General features: G+C 61.3%; 1 protein-coding gene and 1 long non-coding RNA gene across 4 annotated transcripts in view; one reads left to right on the plus strand and one right to left on the minus strand.

Moving 5' to 3' along the window:
• HMCN2 (hemicentin 2) overlaps nt 1-16,913 on the plus strand; it is a 145,992-nt gene that overhangs the window by 89,125 nt on the left and 39,954 nt on the right. For 2 of the 3 annotated variants that reach the window (XM_086684280.1, XM_086684282.1), the window contains 20 exons: nt 472-647; nt 1,696-1,792; nt 1,972-2,091; nt 3,059-3,220; nt 4,007-4,288; nt 5,321-5,488; nt 6,817-6,930; nt 7,560-7,646; nt 8,394-8,585; nt 9,302-9,475; nt 9,563-9,679; nt 10,229-10,371; nt 10,954-11,104; nt 11,725-11,943; nt 13,484-13,597; nt 13,984-14,171; nt 14,749-14,845; nt 15,105-15,266; nt 15,430-15,543; nt 16,454-16,656. In XM_086684280.1, the coding sequence (XP_086540406.1) occupies nt 472-647; nt 1,696-1,792; nt 1,972-2,091; nt 3,059-3,220; nt 4,007-4,288; nt 5,321-5,488; nt 6,817-6,930; nt 7,560-7,646; nt 8,394-8,585; nt 9,302-9,475; nt 9,563-9,679; nt 10,229-10,371; nt 10,954-11,104; nt 11,725-11,943; nt 13,484-13,597; nt 13,984-14,171; nt 14,749-14,845; nt 15,105-15,266; nt 15,430-15,543; nt 16,454-16,656 (3,080 nt within the window). The remainder of the gene's footprint in view (nt 1-471; nt 648-1,695; nt 1,793-1,971; nt 2,092-3,058; nt 3,221-4,006; nt 4,289-5,320; nt 5,489-6,816; nt 6,931-7,559; nt 7,647-8,393; nt 8,586-9,301; nt 9,476-9,562; nt 9,680-10,228; nt 10,372-10,953; nt 11,105-11,724; nt 11,944-13,483; nt 13,598-13,983; nt 14,172-14,748; nt 14,846-15,104; nt 15,267-15,429; nt 15,544-16,453; nt 16,657-16,913) is intronic. The other variant, XM_086684281.1, reaches the window with a different exon arrangement.
• Nucleotides 631-10,251, minus strand: LOC147575101 (uncharacterized). The gene is made up of 6 exons (XR_015243138.1): nt 9,420-10,251; nt 8,459-8,932; nt 3,505-3,602; nt 2,389-2,468; nt 1,945-2,041; nt 631-995 (listed from the first exon to the last, which is right to left on the minus strand). It is a non-coding gene; the product is annotated as an uncharacterized LOC147575101 (long non-coding RNA).

Here is a 16,913-nt window from a genome sequence, read left to right on the forward strand (position 1 = left end):
CACAAAACCGTGAGATCGTGTCCCGAGCCGAAACCAAGAGTCGGACCCTTAACCAGTCGAGCCACCCGGGGGCCCCAAGACACTATGTTTCTAAAAGAATTTGAGATCATCGTAAATTCACGTGCACTTGTAAGGATTAGTACAGAGAGATCCTGGGTCCCCTCTGCCCAGTGTCCCTGGCCAGAATCCTCTTGTAAAGCACACAGCCACACGTGGGGGTATCGACGTGGCTATGCGTCACCATCCTGCTCAGATTTGGGGGCCTCCTCTTGGAGCAGGACTGGGAAGGTCCTTGCGGGGAGGATGAGAGGCCACAGCTCGGGTCGGAGGCCCCCTCCCAGCGCTGACCCCCCCCCCCCATGCCCTGCTGTTTGCTCCCGGCTGCCGGAAGTGGCCGGGCCTGACCCTGGGCCTGGCGTCCTGCCGGCCCCACCCACGTGCCTGAGACCCCTCTCCTGCCCCCTCCCGCAGTGCCCCCAAGCATCCTCGGGGAAGAGGTGAACGTGTCCGTCGTGGCCAACGAATCCGTGGCCCTGGAGTGCCGAAGCCAAGCTGTGCCCCCTCCCGTGCTGACCTGGAAGAAAGACGGCCGCCCCCTGGAGCCGCGGCCCGGCGTCCACCTCTCCACAGACAAGGCCTTGCTGGAGGTGTGCAGGGCAGGGCCTGGGGGGGTGCCCTACGAGATCAGTTCAGCTCAGCGTGACCCAGCGCCCGGGGCACATTCTCCTGACCTGGGCAGGAGCTGCTGCAGGGGCCTCACTCGGTCCCCACAAAGCCGAGCCTCTCGCATTTCACCTGTTTTTTACTCCTTCTTCCAAAGCCTCCTGGCCTTTGGGGATGGGAGCCCTTCGTCGGGCCTCTGGCCCAACAAGGGGAGGGTCGATGAGGGCCGGGGACTGTGGGGACCGCAGCCTGGATTTAAATCTCAGTTCCACCTCCTCCTGGCTGGGCCGCCTCAGGCAGTGTCTCGACCACACCGGCCTCCGGTCTGTCACCTGTAAGCACATCGGTGCTGCTCTTCTGGGGTGGCCGGAGTTCAAAGCCAGCCCCTAGAAGGGCTCCTCCATGTCCGCTAGGGGAGGGGAGGTACTTCTCCAGCTGTTGGGGAGAAACTTCCACTCCAGCCTCTTCCTCCTGCTCCCACCCCTCTACACCTTGTGATGTGATCATTCCCAACTCTGAACACCTCATTTTGGTTTCCTGTACCCACAACTTAGCTTCGTCCCCTCCTCCGTCAGGATCTGACCTCTGAGGACGGGACCGACCCCCACCCCCCACCCCCCACCCCCCGCCGCCCAATCCTTCTTCATTTTCTACCTTCCCTTCTGGTCTGCTCTGTTGGACTTTCCAAAGAGGCCGGGAGCAGATTAAAGGCGGGAGAGGGGCTGACCCAGCCACACGCGCACCGTCCTTAGCGGGGCTGGGCTGTGGATGTGAAGTGGGGGGAGGCGGGCAGGACCACCATCTGGGGAGCCCAGTCCCCGTGCCGGCCCACGTCAGGCCACCACAAGCTGTGGCTTCTGGAAACGTCACGGTGCACCAGGTAGGGGAGGTGCTATCATTGCCCCCAGGTTCCAGGTGGGGAGGCTGGGGCGCGGTGAGGTCAGATGACCTGCCCAAGGTCACACAGTCTGTTCAGGGGTGACCCCATCTCGGTGCTGCCCCCGCTGATGGCTCATTCTTGCTTTCGGCCAGGTGAGCAGAGCAGAGGTGGGGGACGCGGGCCGCTATACCTGCGAGGCACTGAACCAGGCGGGCCGCTCGGAGAAGCACTACAACCTGAATGTCTGGGGTGAGGGTCTCGGGGGCTGGGCTGGGGTCCCTCCCCTGTCCCTGCCGTGGCTGGCTGGCTCTCATGCCCCCAGAGGAGTGCTGCCTCCATGGTCCCGGGATCCAGGTTTTTTTCTGTTCCCCGCCCCTGTCCCTTCCCGGCCCAGCACCTACCTCATACGCCTCTCTGTTCTCCCCCAGTGCCTCCTGTGTTCCCCTCGAGGGAACCCCGCATCCTGACCGTGACCGAAGGGCACCCCGCCAGGCTGTCCTGTGAATGTCGGGGCGTCCCCTTCCCTAAGATCTCCTGGAGGAAGGACGGTATGATTGCCTCCCTCGCCCAGCCCCGCCCTGGGTGCCCCCCACGGTGGAAGGCTGCTCCTTGACCTCGCTGGGTGCCCCTCCCCCCAGAGCCTAGCTGAAACGGAGACAGGTGGGCTTATGACACTGGGGGTAAGGGTGCTGTTTACAGAAGTGACAGTGCCCTCAGCCCCTCTCTGCTCGGTCCCTGAGTCTGCCAGTGAGTGCTGGCTTGGGCCGCGGCCTTCTCTTCCAGAAAGCCCTCCCTGACCCCCACCCTAGGCTGGGGCCTCCTTGACATAACCCCTGAGTGTTTACCTGTCATGTAACCACCCTAGTTCTTCAATGTCTGCTTCTCCATGAGTCCGTGAGCCCCGTGAGGTGTCGTCTTGGCCCCCCTGAATTCCAAAATTGGTATAAAACGGGTGCTCAATAAATACTTGTCATTCATTCATTCACTGAACCAATAGTTGCTGAGGGCCTCTCCGTGCCAGGCCCCGTTCTGGGTGTTGGAAATATGGCAGTGGATTGGGGGTAGTCAGGTAACAGGGAGTTAGCGAATAACTTAGATGGTAAGTACTACCTATGGAGGAAAATAAAGCCAGGAGACGGAGGAGGTGTTTGCAGTTTCAGGCTGGGTGGCCACGAACGTTTGGCCAAGCAGGATTTAAGAAGGGGAGGGAGGGGTGAACATGAGAATATGGTAGGGAAAAACATTTCAGGCAGCGGTCTTAGCAGGTGCAAAGGCCCTGGGGCCGGGCTGGGATTCAGGCGGGACCGGATCTGCAGGCAGACCCGTGATGCGGAGAAGCCCAGGGATTGTGGGAGCTCAGGGATGGGATTTGGCACTCAGGGAAAGCTTCCTGAGAGATGTGCCGTGTAAGTGGACGCCTTCAAGGGTGAGCGGAAGCCGGCCAGGACGGGTGGGAGGACACATATTCCAGGGGGAAGGACCGGGGACCAGGGGCTTCTTTCTTGCTGCCTCCAGGTCAGCCCTTGCCAGGGGAGGGGAACAGCCTCGAGCAGGTGTCAGCGGTGGGGCGGCTGCTGTACCTGGGACAGGCCCAGCCGGCCCAGGAGGGAATGTACACCTGTGAGTGCAGCAATGTGGCGGGCAATCGCAGCCAGGACCAGCTGCTGGAGGTGCATGGTGAGCCGGGCTGGGACGACCTGAACCCGGTGGAAAGGGCCAGGAGGGCGGGCCACCAGGCACCCCGGCAGGGCAGACCCCACCCCCCAGAATCCGAGCAAAGACAGAAACAGTGACGATGAGAACAATTTCCCGTCCCCCCTTGGCCACTGGGGTTTTACGAGCTGCCCCCCGCTCAATCAGCCTCTTCCAGCTCGTGACCTATGCGCGTGCGCGTGAGAGGGGCGCCAAGATCCCAGGTAGCCCCCCGTGGGCCCAGAGAAACAAAGTTTATCTGGACAAACCTCTGTGAGGTTCCTGCACATAACGGGAGCCTGTCTCCAGAGACTTGTCCTGCAGCGATGCAATTAAATACCACAGCCTTGTAGACATCTAGAAAATTCTAGAAAATAAAACCAAGAAAAGCGCCGCTCAGCATCCCACCTATGGAACGACGCCCTGCCCAAACAGTCCCAGTGTCCCGTTTAGGCCCCAGGAAGCCCCTCGTTTCTGAGGAAGGAGACCCCTCACAGATCTTCAGGGCTGTGCTGTGACTTCATTCTCCAAACAGAGGGCCTGCCCCTGATTTCCAGGGTGCAGGAGAGGGGCCGAGAGGTACTGGGGCGGCCCCCGTTATAGAGATGGAAAACGGAGGCCCAGAGAGGTGAGGTCACCCGGCAAGGTCACACAGCCAGGGAGTGGCCGGGGGAGCACAGGCGGAGTGGGGGCCAGCCCGGCTCGCGGCAGACGCTTGGTGCCCCGGTGGCCACAGCAGCCTTCCCTGACGCGCTTTCCCCTCATCCCCAGTGCCGCCTCGGATCGCTGGCCCCCGGGAGCCCCACACGCAGGTCTCTGTGGTCCAGGACGGGGAGGCCACTCTGTGGTGCAACGTCACAGGGAAGCCCCCGCCCAGGGTGACGTGGGAGTGGGGCGGCCAGCCGGTGAGGGCCGAGGCCGGCCTGCTGCTGCGGAACCAAGGCCAGAGTCTGCACGTGGGGCGGGCGCAGGCTGCCCACAGCGGACGCTACACCTGCGTGGCCGAGAACGTGGCCGGAAGGGCCGAGAGGAGGTTTGCACTCGCCGTGCTGGGTGAGGACCCGCAGCGTGCTGGAGGAGGGCGGGATGCGGGGCCCGCTGGGGAGAACAAGGCCCGTTCCAGCTGCCGGTACAGCCCCTGGTTCTCCCAGGAGTCAGGCCTGCTGTTGGGGGAAGCCTTGAACCCTGCTCTCAAAATCAAACAGCCTTCATTTCCCCCATCCCTCTCTCCCTTACTTGCTGTTCCCCTACTCTGTTCCTCGCACTGGGGAAATAAGCAGTCTCTATCCCGCGTGACTCATGTGTGGTGGGGGGAACCCAGGGCCTAGGAGAGACAAGGAAGAGCCTGAACGCTTGTCAAGGGAAGTCAGGGCGGCTTCCTGTAGGAGGTGACCTTTAAGCTGAAACGTAAAAGCTGAGTGGAAGTTAACCAGGTGCCAGGGTGGGGGAAGGGGATGAGTGTGTGTGGGGGGGTGGGCAGAGGGAACACACTGTACAGAGGCCTGGACAGGTGACACAGCACTTTCGGGTGACCGCCGCCACATCCTCGTGATTCCAGTCTTTTATTGAGCGCCTACTGTATGCCTCAGGGTGGGGGCAGGAAGTGGTAGGAGATAAGGTGAGCAGGGATGGGTTTAGCGAGGCCTCTCTCATCGTGGCCCCACCCCTGCCACTGCCTCGGGATCCCTGGAGCGTGACCTCCTTCTGAGTGGGTCCTTTAGAAAGCACAGAGGTGCTTGGCGTGTGGGTTTAGGGGGCATATCTGTGTCCACCCCGGCCCTAATTCCGGTCTCGTTGCTGAGCATTGACTCCACACCAGGCAGTGTGCTGAGTTCTTACTGAATCCTCCTGGCATCCTTCTGAGGGAGCGGGGAAACTGAGGCCCAAGGTTCGGCTACTGCCAAAGCCCAGCCTGTGGGCACCCGTCACTCCCTCCAGCGGGAGCCACTCTGATCTTGTCACTTCTGTTCCTCAGACTCTCCCGACCGGGGGTGGGTGTCCTTGCGGGGCACAACTGTTGGGGGACAGGGAAGGCGCATACAGCCCCCATATGCGGCCTGAGTGTGGTTTCTCCTCTGTGTCTAGTGCCCCCAGAGCTCACCGGAGACTTGGGCCCAGTGACCAACGTCTCCGCTGCCCTGCACAGCCCCTTGACGCTGCTCTGCGAAGCCACAGGCGTCCCACCCCCACGGGTCCGCTGGTTCCGAGGGGAGGAGCCCATCAGCCCCGGGGAGGACACCTACCTCCTGGCAGGTAAGGTGCCAGCCAGGGGAGAGTCTGGTCGTCAGTTCTGGCCCTCTGCCTCCGCCTCTGTTTATCACTTGCCCCTGCCCACTGACCCTTCGCTGCCAGGCCTGGTTGGGAAAACCATTTAGCCATCGGTCCCCCAAGAATGCAGCCGAAAACACTGGCTAGGTGAGGTAAACAACTGGCTTTAAATAAGCGTGGAAAAGACTTCCTGCTCGGTTTCCCTCCTGAAGACGGACAGCGACTATGTGCACAGTTAAGGCTCTGATAAGTCTTGCAGCAAAAGTTCTCATGGCATGTCCATAACATGCCCCAGGACAGTGACACACTTTCAAAATGCTGAGCCAAGCACCTTCTCCTCTGAACATTCATCCTCCCCACAGAGCTGGTTTGTGATAGTTCTTACTGGGGAACTATGAAAGGGGAAACTGGGGCCCAAGAGGCAGTGTCCCATCCACGTTTTGCAAGAACCTCAAGAGCCCCCTGAAGTTCAGCCTCGGTGACCCAACAGTTGTTCCACGTAGCCAAAGCTGGGATGACAAATTAGGTTCCCCTGTGCACCACTTCTGAGCACTTGGTGGGGACTGCTAGATGCCTTGCGATAGGAATTCAGAGACTGCATCGGGGCGGAGGAGAGCATGGTGATCCATTGGTGATGTCTGCCCCCGGGTGATCTATTGGTGATGTCTGCCCCTGGGGTGATCTGTTAGTGATGTCTGCCCCCGGGTGATCCATTAGTGATGTCTGCCCCCAGGTGATCCATTGGCGATGTCTGCCCCTGGGGTGATCCATTAGCGATGTCTGCCCCCGGATGATCCATTAGCGATGTCTGCCCTGGGTGCAGGAATAGCAGTAATGGTGTATCCAGTGTATCTGCCTTCCCTGGGCAGGTCTTAGATGATCCTTGGGTTTTCCTGGGAGGAACTGACTCACCTCTGAGAGGTTCTTGGGAGAAGGTGGCTTTTTTCCAGGGCCACCAGAATCCCATGGCAGGGGGTGGGGGGGGGGGGCGTCAGGAGTCTGACCTGGACCAGGACTACAGAGCCCATTTTTAGCCCTAGTCAATTTCTAGAACCAAGGGTAGCCAGCTTACAGATCCTTCTTATTAGAACAGGGCCCTCAAGTTTACCCATGCACTAATGTCTGGGGCTCTCTCTACCTGTTTATCCTCCTGGGCCTTAGTTTTCCCATCTGAGGAATGGAACGCTGGGGGAGATAGACACACAGCGAATTGCCAAACCTGACACACTCCTCTTCTGGTGGGCAGCCTGGGTTCAGCTTGGGACAGAGGCTGTTCAGAGCCGTGCCTGGAGTCCACTCCCCTCCCTCCCCAGGTGGCTGGATGCTGAAGATGCCCCGGGCACAGGAGCGAGACAGAGGTTTCTACTCATGCCTGGCAAGCAACGAGGCTGGGGAGGTTCGGAGGAACTTCAGTGTGGAGGTCCTGGGTACGCCCTAGCCCGTTCCTATGAGCACCCCACGAATCCCTCCTCTCTTGTCTTGGAGCTTCTGGGGGCTATCCCCAGGACTAAGGGCTCATGCTATAGGGGGCACTCAACACAGGAAGGGGGGAAAGACCAAGCCTTATTTTGTTTGCCTCATCAGCGGCCTCTGCTCTGAAGTTGCCATGGAACTTTCTGGAAAGAGCAGGGACTAACCCCAAGTGACAGGGGGCACATATTTTCAACACCACCCAACTGTCTTCACAGGAAGGGGGGAGGGACCAAGCCTTGTTTTCTTTGCCTCATCAGCGGCCTCTGCTCTGAAGTTGCCATGGAACTTTCCGGAAACAGCAGGGACTAACCCCAAGTGACAGGGGGCACATATTCTCAACACCACCCAACCGTCTTCCTCTGATCAGGGCCTTCCCGCAGAGGCACTGGGACTTCCCTCAGCCAGCAGCAAATGTTTATGGAACTCACTGCCCGTGGGAGCAGGCCTAAGAGGATGGGAAACCGAGGCACGGGAAACTGAAGGCGGTTGCCTTGGGCACTTGGTTCTGGGCTCTTCGCTTCCTGATTCATGGTCGTTCAGCCAACCCTGGTCAGTAACCGTCCATCTCCCTGCTTCTTCCCAGTTCCTCCCAGGATTGAGAACGAGGACCTGGAGGAGGCAGTCAAGGTCCCTGAGGGGCAGACAGCCCACCTGACGTGCAACGCCACAGGTGAGGGCCACTCACGGTGGGTCGGGACAAGCATGAGAAGTCAGCTTCAGAGAGGAGGGGGTGCCCGGGGCTTCTGGCCTGCCCCCAGCCCCAGTGCTCCCTGTGGAAGGTCTCTGTACATCTTGAACTTGGTACCACATCCCTGCTCATCTTCGCACTGGCTCTGCCTCTGCCCTAAACACTCCTCCCCACTCCTCACCTGGCTAGAGACCTCAACTTCCAGGACTTTCCACAACGCGTCCTTGGCTGACCCCTTGGGCCTGTGGGCTGCCTCCACTGGGGTCCCACAGGCCCCAGGGCTTTCTTGTCCCAGCCCCAAGCACCCTGGACCATAGTAACCTTGACATCTGTATACCCCAGCTGGGATCTGAGGTCCATGAGGACCCAAGGACTGCCTTGTCACCGTGGTTCTCCCAGTGCCTACCAGAAGAGGCTCCCATTAATGCTTGTGGACTGGGGGGGATGGATGGGTGAATGGATGAAAGGAATCACTTGCCTTTCTGTCTTGCCTGTCTACACCAAGCGATCTCTGCCCCGTCCTCCCTAAAGAAAAGGCAGTCAGCCACATAGGAAAGGTCCCGGGCCAGGCTTGGAGGCTGCTCCTATGTCGTGCCCTGCTGCAGGGGCCTCTGGCCTGAGAATGGAAAATTTATGTCCCCTGCCCTACCCCGGAGCCACCTCTGACCTCTTGGCCAACCCAGTCAGAACCTTCTGAATGGTCTCCTCTGCCTGTCCCCCTCCTTACAGGCCACCCACAGCCCAAGGTCACGTGGTTCAAAGATGGCCGGCCCCTGGCTGGTGGAGACGCCTACCGCATTTCTCCAGATGGAGCTCTCCTGCAGATCGTCCAGGCCGACCTGTCTAGTTCTGGCCACTACTCCTGCATTGCAGCCAGTGCCGTAGGGGAGAAGACCAAACACTTCCAAGTTAGCGTCCTGGGTAAGTGCTGGGCATCTCCGGGCCTCCCTGGGGGCCGAAAGGAGGGGGAGCCAAGGTGGCCAGCTCCGAACAGACAGCTTCCCCCAAAGCACTCTATTTTTTTTTTCCCATTTCTTCAGGTTCAACAACAACAAAAATAGTCATAGCTGTGTTGGCTGAACGTTTGTCACGGGCTGGGCGTTTGCACAGGCCTGATTGGTTGGACAAGCCTAGGGGGTGGGAGATGTGCTTGTCCCTCTGTGCCACCAACGAAGCGCTGAGGCTTGGAGAGGTGACAGGGCCCCCAGGTGTCCGTCCGTCTGCCGAGGGTAGTTGGCACGGACTGTCCCGGCAGGAGAAACGGGGATCTAGAAAATGAGAGGACTTAATAAATAAAATCTGCCTGTACAAATGCTGGGGGTGAAAGGGACAGGCCCCTGCAGGACCTGAAAGAGGAAATCTTAGGACCAATGAGAGCAGAGGGAGAGGGGGACAGATTGGAACACAAGCCGAGTTGACAAGGCTCTGGTACATGAGTCGATGGGCTGGCTGTTAAGAGCCTTCTGGGGAAATTGAGGCGGGAATCGTCCTAAACTTCCCCTGGGGCACTGCGTAGCGGTGGAAAGCGTAGGCTCAGAAGCGAAGCACCAGGAGCTGAGATCTTTCTGGATCCTCGGGCCTAGGATTAGGGATCTCTGTTAACGATCGTGGCACCCCCCACCCCCGCCTCCCAACAGTGGTTCCCACCATCCTGGGAGTGACCGAGGACAGCGCGGATGAGGAGGTGACAGTGACCATCAACAACCCCATTTCTCTGATCTGTGAGACACTGGCCTTCCCCTCCCCCACCATCACCTGGATGAAGGACGGTGCCCCGTTTGAGGCCTCGAACAACATCCAGATGCTCCCAGGTGATGCCCTCTGTCGGTTGGAGGAAGGGACTGGTGAGCCTGAGTTCGTGTGACCTCGGGGGTGACCCTGCCCCCTGCCCCCACAAGCAGGCACCCACGGGCTGCAGATCCTGAATGCCCAGAAGGAAGATGCGGGACAGTATACCTGCGTGGTCACCAATGAACTTGGGGAGGCCATGAAGAACTACCACGTGGAGGTGCTCAGTGAGTCGGGGACCCTCCCGGGCACCGGCAGGGCGGGCAGGAGGCCGCCTGGGAGCCCTGGGGCCCCGGCACCTGGGCCACACGGATGCCCTAGGTATCTTCATGTGGCTTACCTCCTCTGACGGTCTCCAGGCAGCCAGGGCTGACTCAGTCATTGTAGGACCAAGGGCACCAGGAGATGGAAACAAGTGAGTTAGGACTTGGGCCACATGGACGCAGATTCCCGCCAGTCCCGGTTTCCTGCTGTCACCCGCGCCGCGGTGCGGCCAGAGGCCCTACACCTTGAGACCTGGCACCCCCAGAATGGCCCCCAGAGGTCACCCCAGGAAGTCCCCCGCCTCAGACCTGCCCTGTCCCGTAAATCGCTCTCAACCAACACTCTCTCCCCTAAATGAACAGTGACAGGAGCGGGTCGGTCTCCAGGGTCCCTGTGGCTCTGCTCTTGGGAACCAGCCGCCCATTTCTGGGACGGCCCTGGGGCCACAGCGGGCACTGGGTCTCAGCAGCCCTTTCCTAAGCCTGCTCCTCAGACCCCCTTGTGGCTTTCAGTCCCTCCTTCCATCTCCAAAGACGACCCCTCGGCGGAGGCCGGCGTGAAGGAAGTGAAGACCAAGGTCAACAGCACTTTGACCCTGGAGTGTGAGTGCCAGGCCGTGCCCCCGCCCACCATCAGTTGGTACAAGGATGGACGGGTAAGCTTGGGGCCCCGGGGTCCCCCTGCTTCCGCTTGGAACCTTCCAGAGAAGGCAGTCAGAGTACCTGGCCCCAGAGCTGGCCTGGGCCCTGCCCCACTTTATATTTTAATAAGAAATCCAGCTCTTTGTAGGGAACAGCTGTCATCAACATTAAACTCCACATTCGCCTGTTTAACTCACCCGGGTTTTCGGCTACACGGGTTCAGGGTTCAAAACTAACCCTAACCCTAACCCTCACTTTGTGTTGTATTTTTAAAATTGTATTCAACTCTAAGGACTCTCATTTAGGTCTTTTCTGCCCCTTCTTTCTTTCTTTTTTTTTTTTTTTTAATGTTTGTTTATTTTTGAGAGAGAGAGAGAAAGACAGTGAGTGGGGGAGCGGCAGAGAGAGAGGGAGAGACAGAATCGGAAGCAGGCTCCAGGCTCGGAGCTGTCAGCACAGAGCCCGATGCGGGGCTCGAACCCACGAACCACGAGATCGTGACCTGAGCTGAAGTTGGATGCTTAACCGACTGAGCCACCCAGGCGCCCCTGCTCCTCATTTCCGACCGCCCCCCCCCCCACTCTTCCCACCCCCAGCCCGTGACCCCCAGCCAGCGGCTGCGCATCCTGGGCGAAGGCCGGCTCCTCCAGATCCGGCCCACGCAGGTCTCGGATTCAGGGCGATACCTGTGCGTGGCCACCAACGTGGCTGGCGAGGATGACCAGGACTTCAATGTGCTCATCCAGGGTGGGTGGGGGCCGGTGGGGGCGGGGGCGGCACAGGTGGGGTGGGGAGTGTCCCTGCTTCTGGAATGGTCTAGCAGGAGGACTCTGTCCCCGGCGGCTGGCTCTTCTTCTCATTGCTGGCCGCCATGTCTTACCCCCAGACCCCTGGCCCAGGCCTCTTCCCTTAACTGACTGTGACCTGGGGACATCACTCCCTTCCCCTGCCTCCCGGCCTTGGTTTTACCTTCGTAAGATGTGGGTCATCCAATCAGGTGGCCTCGGGGGCCCCCTCCACTTCTGAAAGCCAGTGGTTTTGTGCCGCTGTGCTCCGCTCAGCAAACCCTAGTTACGACTTCGTGTCTGCTTCCCCCCCTGAGAGGTGTCACCATGCCACACAGTCTCTTGAGTCCACTGGACGTGAGCTGCAGAGGGCAGAACTCTATCCCAGTGCCTAGCATAGTAGCTGCTCAATAAACACTGTCTGAAAGAACGAGTGTCTTCGAAAGCTGCCTCGACCTTAGGGGTCTCCTCTAACAGTGGACTTCTCCAGCCCTGAGAGAGGCTGGCACGGGAGTCTCTTGGAACAGAAGCGCACCCCCATCCCTCAGCTGTGCGTCCTAATGGCTCTGTCCCCCACCCCAGTGCCCCCCATGTTCCAGAAGCTGGGCGATGCCGGTGTGGACTTCGAGATCCCGTCCAGGGAAGAAGAGGTCCGCGGTGGGGTGACGGAGTACCGGGAGATTGTGGAGAACAACCCTGCCTACCTGTACTGCGATACCAATGCCATCCCTCCCCCGGAGCTCAGCTGGTACAGAGAGGGCCAGCCCCTCTCGGCCGCAGACGGGGTGTCTGTTCTGCAAGGTAGTTTAGGGTGTGCCCGGGAGGTCGGGGCGTCTGCAGGCAGGGATCGGGGGCACACTCACCTCGGACTGCCCATACGTGTCCTGGGAACTCTCCTGTGTGCTGCTTGCTCTGTGACCGCGGGCAGGCCGCGCAACCACCCTGGACCTTAGCTGCCTTTTGTAAACTCGGGCTAGACACCCTTTGCTCATTTGAAGGCAGGAGCAGGATCCCCCTTTGCCTCTGGTTTCTAGAACGAGCCCACCTCTGGGCTTCAAGGTCTGTAAGGTCCTGGGATAATTGGCCAAAGCTGGTGTCTTTCTCTGCAGGGGGAGGCGGTTCCTTTGTTGTGATCTCATGAGGACCACACTGGGGCGGGGGGTGGGAGTCCAGGCACGGAGCCCTGTATCGTCTCATCAGGGGGGAGATCATGTGACCTTTCAACGTAGGATTTGGCCTGTGTCCTGCCAGGCCGGGGGCGATGGTGGGGCGGGCTGGGGGAGCCCAGGCCTCTAGATGAACAGGGCCATTCCAAGGGTCGTACTTTGGTGCTCGCAAAAGAAGACAGCCTCTTGGAGACGGACGAGAGGCGATGCTTACTGAGGCTGCTTATCGCTGTCAGAAACCCCCGGACTGACCCCTCAGCCCGGCTACTGCCCTTGGACTTGGACACTGATCCAGATCCTGGGTACACAGTGAGCTCAGTCACATGCTGATTCCTACCTCAGGTCCCGACCAGAGGTTAATCCCAGCCATCAGCTGATCCCCTGGTCCTAGCCATTAACCCCCAACCCTACCACTGCCCTCTGACCCTGGCCACCGACTCCTAAGCATGGGCACATGGTGGTGGTGGCCACAGGTGGACCTTAATTCTGAACCTGACCATAGATCAACTTTACGTATCAAGTGACCCCCCCCGCCCCTCCCCCCCCCCCCCGCCACGCCAAAATGCAGCCACTGTTTCTGCAGTCCTGGCTACTGTCCCCAGCTCTGTAGGTAACGAGCCCCTGCTTCTGACCCTGGCCACAAGCACACCACAGCCTGGGCCAGCGATCCCCCAACCCAGACTCCTGAACTCATAGTGACCCCAACCCTGCTCCGCTGGAGACCATCGCTAGCCCCCTCCATAGATGCCAGGATCTGGCGCTGGCTGTCTCTTGATCACAGAGTCCCAGGTGACACCCCCAGCCCCCCGCTTCCCCCTCCCCCGCAATCACCACAGCCCAAGAGCTGCCTCCTCGCCTCCGAAAAGCCAACGCCTGGACCTTTGCCCAGCTCTCTGCCCCCTCCCTCTGCCTTCATCACGGAGCTGGGCTCAGCGCCGCCGGGCACTCTTGGGAAGCCTCAGTCCTTCCATCTGTGAGATGGGAGTGGTCCTAGCACACAGAGTCAGAGGCCGGGAAAATGCTCAGCCCAGGGCCCGGCACCCCGCAGGCGGGGCAGGCTGATTCTCCTCCATTTATCTCCGAGGAGGTGGGCCAGGGACGTCTCCCAGGTCCCCTCCAGGGGAAGGAGCGGGCCTCCTTGCCCTCGTTCAGGTCTCGGTCCTGTGTCCCCGCAGGAGGTCGGGTCCTGCAGATTCCCCTGGTGCGTGCAGAGGATGCCGGGAAATACTCATGCAAGGCCTCCAACGAGGTGGGCGAGGACTGGTTGCACTACCAGCTGCTTGTGCTGAGTGAGTGGCCGGCCTGGGGCCCGGGGGATCTGGGTCTGCAGGGCCCATGGCAGGGGGTGGGGAGGGGCTCCTTGCCGTAGGGGCTCAAGGCAGAGTGCATAGCCAGTCCTGCTGTACCGAGAGGTTGATAACATGAGGCACACGACCTTGGACTGGGGGCAGATTCCAAGTGGCTCTGTCGCCTTGGGCAAATCACGGGCGTCCGTCCCTGTGCCCCAGGGTCCCTAGCTGTGGCGCCGAGGGGGGCTTGGCCGGTAGGGCACAGGGATCCCCAGCCGGAGCCTGGCGCCACGGGCTGCTCTCACCTCCACACCCGCCCCCCCCTACCCCAGCGACCTTTCCCAGGCAGGCTGCCCGCTCCTCAACCTGCTCTCTCTGACCCCCAGCCCCACCTGTGATCCTGGGTGACACAGAGGAGCTGGTGGAGGAGGTGACGGTCAACGCCAGCAGCACCGTCAGCCTCCAGTGCCCGGCCCTGGGCAACCCCGTGCCCGCCATCTCATGGCTCCAGAACGGGCTGCCTTTCTCCCCGAGCCCACGGTTGCAGGTCCTGGAGGACGGGCGCGTCTTGCAGGTGAGGACGTCCCCCGTGACTCAGTCCTGCTGGTCCGGGGACCAAGGAGCTGACGTTATCTGTGCCAAACGAGGCTCTTTGCCCGAGAGCGTGTTGGAGCCCCTGGGATTAAGTTCTGCCCACCAAATAATCCTACGTGAGGAGCTCGCTGGCAGCCCAGGGCCACACGGAGTACCCGCAGAGGACACATACGTGTGCCACATCTGGAACCCGACGCGGCAGGAAAGCCGCGCGACCCTCACAGAGCTGGGCCCGGCACCCTCGGTCACCCAGATCCAGGCACAGCTGTACGGGTGCCCAGCACAGCACGGAGCGGCCCTGCTCGGGGCTGGGGTTGGGGGGGGATGGTTGTCACCATCTAGTTTGCTATAGGGAATCACCTAGCACCAAGCTCACGCTGTGCCCCGAATGTCCCAAAGAGCCCTTGACGGACGTGGGGGGGGGGGTGCCCCTCGAGCACTGCTCCGTGCAGACAGAGGCGGCGGGCAGACAAAGGAGCCCTCACGGTCCTTCCTGGGGGAGCCCAGAGCCTGCAGGCCCGTGGTGTCTCCCGGGCACCTTGTCCCTGCGCCCGCAGGTCTCCACGGCCGAGGTGGCCGATGCCGCCAGCTACATGTGTGTGGCCGAGAACCCGGCGGGCTCCTCGGAGAAGCTCTTCACCCTCAGGGTACAAGGTGAGCCGGGCTGAGCAGCGGCCCCTGGGGGGCTCCCAGCTCGGGAGGGCCGCTGCTCCCTCTCTGATCTCTGAGCCTTGTGTCGTCATCTGTGGGGTAGTCGTGACAAATAGTCGTGACTGCACAGCCGTGCTTAAAGATGCGCCAAGGCAAGGCGCCAGGAGCTCCGAAGGGCCGTGCTCCACTCTGTGGCTCCCTGCCCCCCCGACCCGAACGCGCTCTCATGGGTCTTTCTTTCTCCCGGTGGCTGCGGGGACAGCCCCACCAAGAATCACAGGCCCAAGCTTGGAGCAGGTCACTGCCACGGTCAACAGCAGCGTCTCCCTGTCCTGTGACGTCCATGCTCACCCGAGCCCTGAGGTCACGTGGTACCGGGACGGCCAGGCTGTCTCCCTGGGAAAAGAGATCTTCCTCCGGCCTGGTAGGTAAACTGAGGCTTGGAGCCCAGCCTGAGGCTGTGTGGGGAGTCAGAGTTGCTTCCCCAAACCTGGGGACCACACCGGGAGTCTGGGAGGACTTGGGGACTGTGGGCCGGGGCTCCGGGGCCTATTTGCTGGTGCGAGGGGCCGGGCCCCCCCACACAGGCACCCACACGCTGCAGCTGGCCAGGACGCAGCCGTCAGACTCCGGGATGTACATGTGTGAGGCCCTCAACGCCGCCGGCCGAGACCAGAAGCTGGTGCAGCTTAGCGTGCTGGGTACGTCCTGCCTGTCCCCCACTCCTTCAGTGAGCCCTCGGCCCCACACGCTGAGGCGGCACAGCCAGGAAAGGGGGCAGCCGGCCCCGGGGGGAGCCTGGGATGCCCTGCACCCTCTCTGGGCAGCAGGGTGGGTAACATCCTGGCCTGTAGAGTTGGACACGTTGCGTCTGAGACCCACCTGTGCGCTTCGTTGCTCTGTGATCTGGGGCAAGTCGCGTTCCCTCTCTGAGCCTCAGGCCTCCCGTCTGTAAGGTGACGGTTGGCACAAGGATGGTTTGTGGGTGCTTACCCGGCACGCCGTGAGCCCCGAGGTCGAGGAGGGGACAGCAGGACAGCCGCGGGGGGGCTGGCCCAGGAGGGGCCCTTCCCAAGCTGATTGATCCGAGGTTCTCGGCATGCGGCCTTTGTCGGGGCCTCTGGTCTTCAGACTCCTCTTGGGGAGAAGCTGGCCCAAGTCGTCATGACCCAGAGCTCACTGGAGGTTTCCATCTAGCCCCGGGGCCGGTTGATTTATCAGCGCGGTGTTCACCTGCTGTGTGTGCCCTGTGGCGGGTCCCGTGGGCTCACGGCCGGGGGTGGGGGCTTCTGTGCTGCTTTGCTGGAGGGACGTGGGCTGTGGGGGACCCCCATGGGGGGCTCTGACCCAGCCAGGGCCTGCCCCGTGCAGCAAAGAGCCCAGGAAGGCCATCGGGGGATCTCCCCATCTAAGAAACTGAGGCCCAGAGAGGGCAGGAGGCTTTTCCCAGGACCTGGACTCTCGTCCCCCCGCTCCCCGGGTCTGCGTCATCCCTGGGGCCGGCTCCACTGCGTGACCCCTGTGGGCCTCCGTCGGCTGTCTCCCCTGGCTGGAACCAGGGAGGACACCGGGAAGGCTGCTGTGCCTCAGTCCGCTCACCTGTTTTCCCAGTGCCCCCCACCTTCAGGCAGGCTCCCGGCGGCCCCCAGGATGCGATCCTGGTCCGGGCTGGGGACAGAGCAGTCCTGAGCTGTGAGACCGACTCGCTCCCTGAGCCGACCGTGACCTGGCTTAAAGACGGGCAGCCCTTGGTCCCGACGCAGCGCACCCGGGCTCTGCTGGGTGGGCAGAGGCTGGAGGTCCAGGACACCCAGGTGAGCGGCCCCGAGGCACGGGCAGCACTGGGTGGTCGTGGGGCCCGGTCCTGGTGAGCCCAGGAGGCAGGCAGGGTCAGGCAGCTGCGTGGCAGGGTGTAGGGACGGTCACCTCCTTAGTCTACAGGGCCTCGCACCAAGTTGCTCAGCAGCCTGCAGGGCAGTGGTGTGAGAAGAGCACGGGGCGCCAGAGCTGGCTCTGAACCGACCTTGAGCTGTCCGTGCCCCGGCACCTGCCTCCATTTCCCTGGGATCTA

Source organism: Puma concolor, chromosome D4 (genome assembly GCF_028749965.1).
Source record: "Puma concolor isolate L17-30 chromosome D4, mPumCon1.1.hap2, whole genome shotgun sequence".
Classification (NCBI taxonomy): Eukaryota; Metazoa; Chordata; class Mammalia; order Carnivora; family Felidae; genus Puma; species Puma concolor.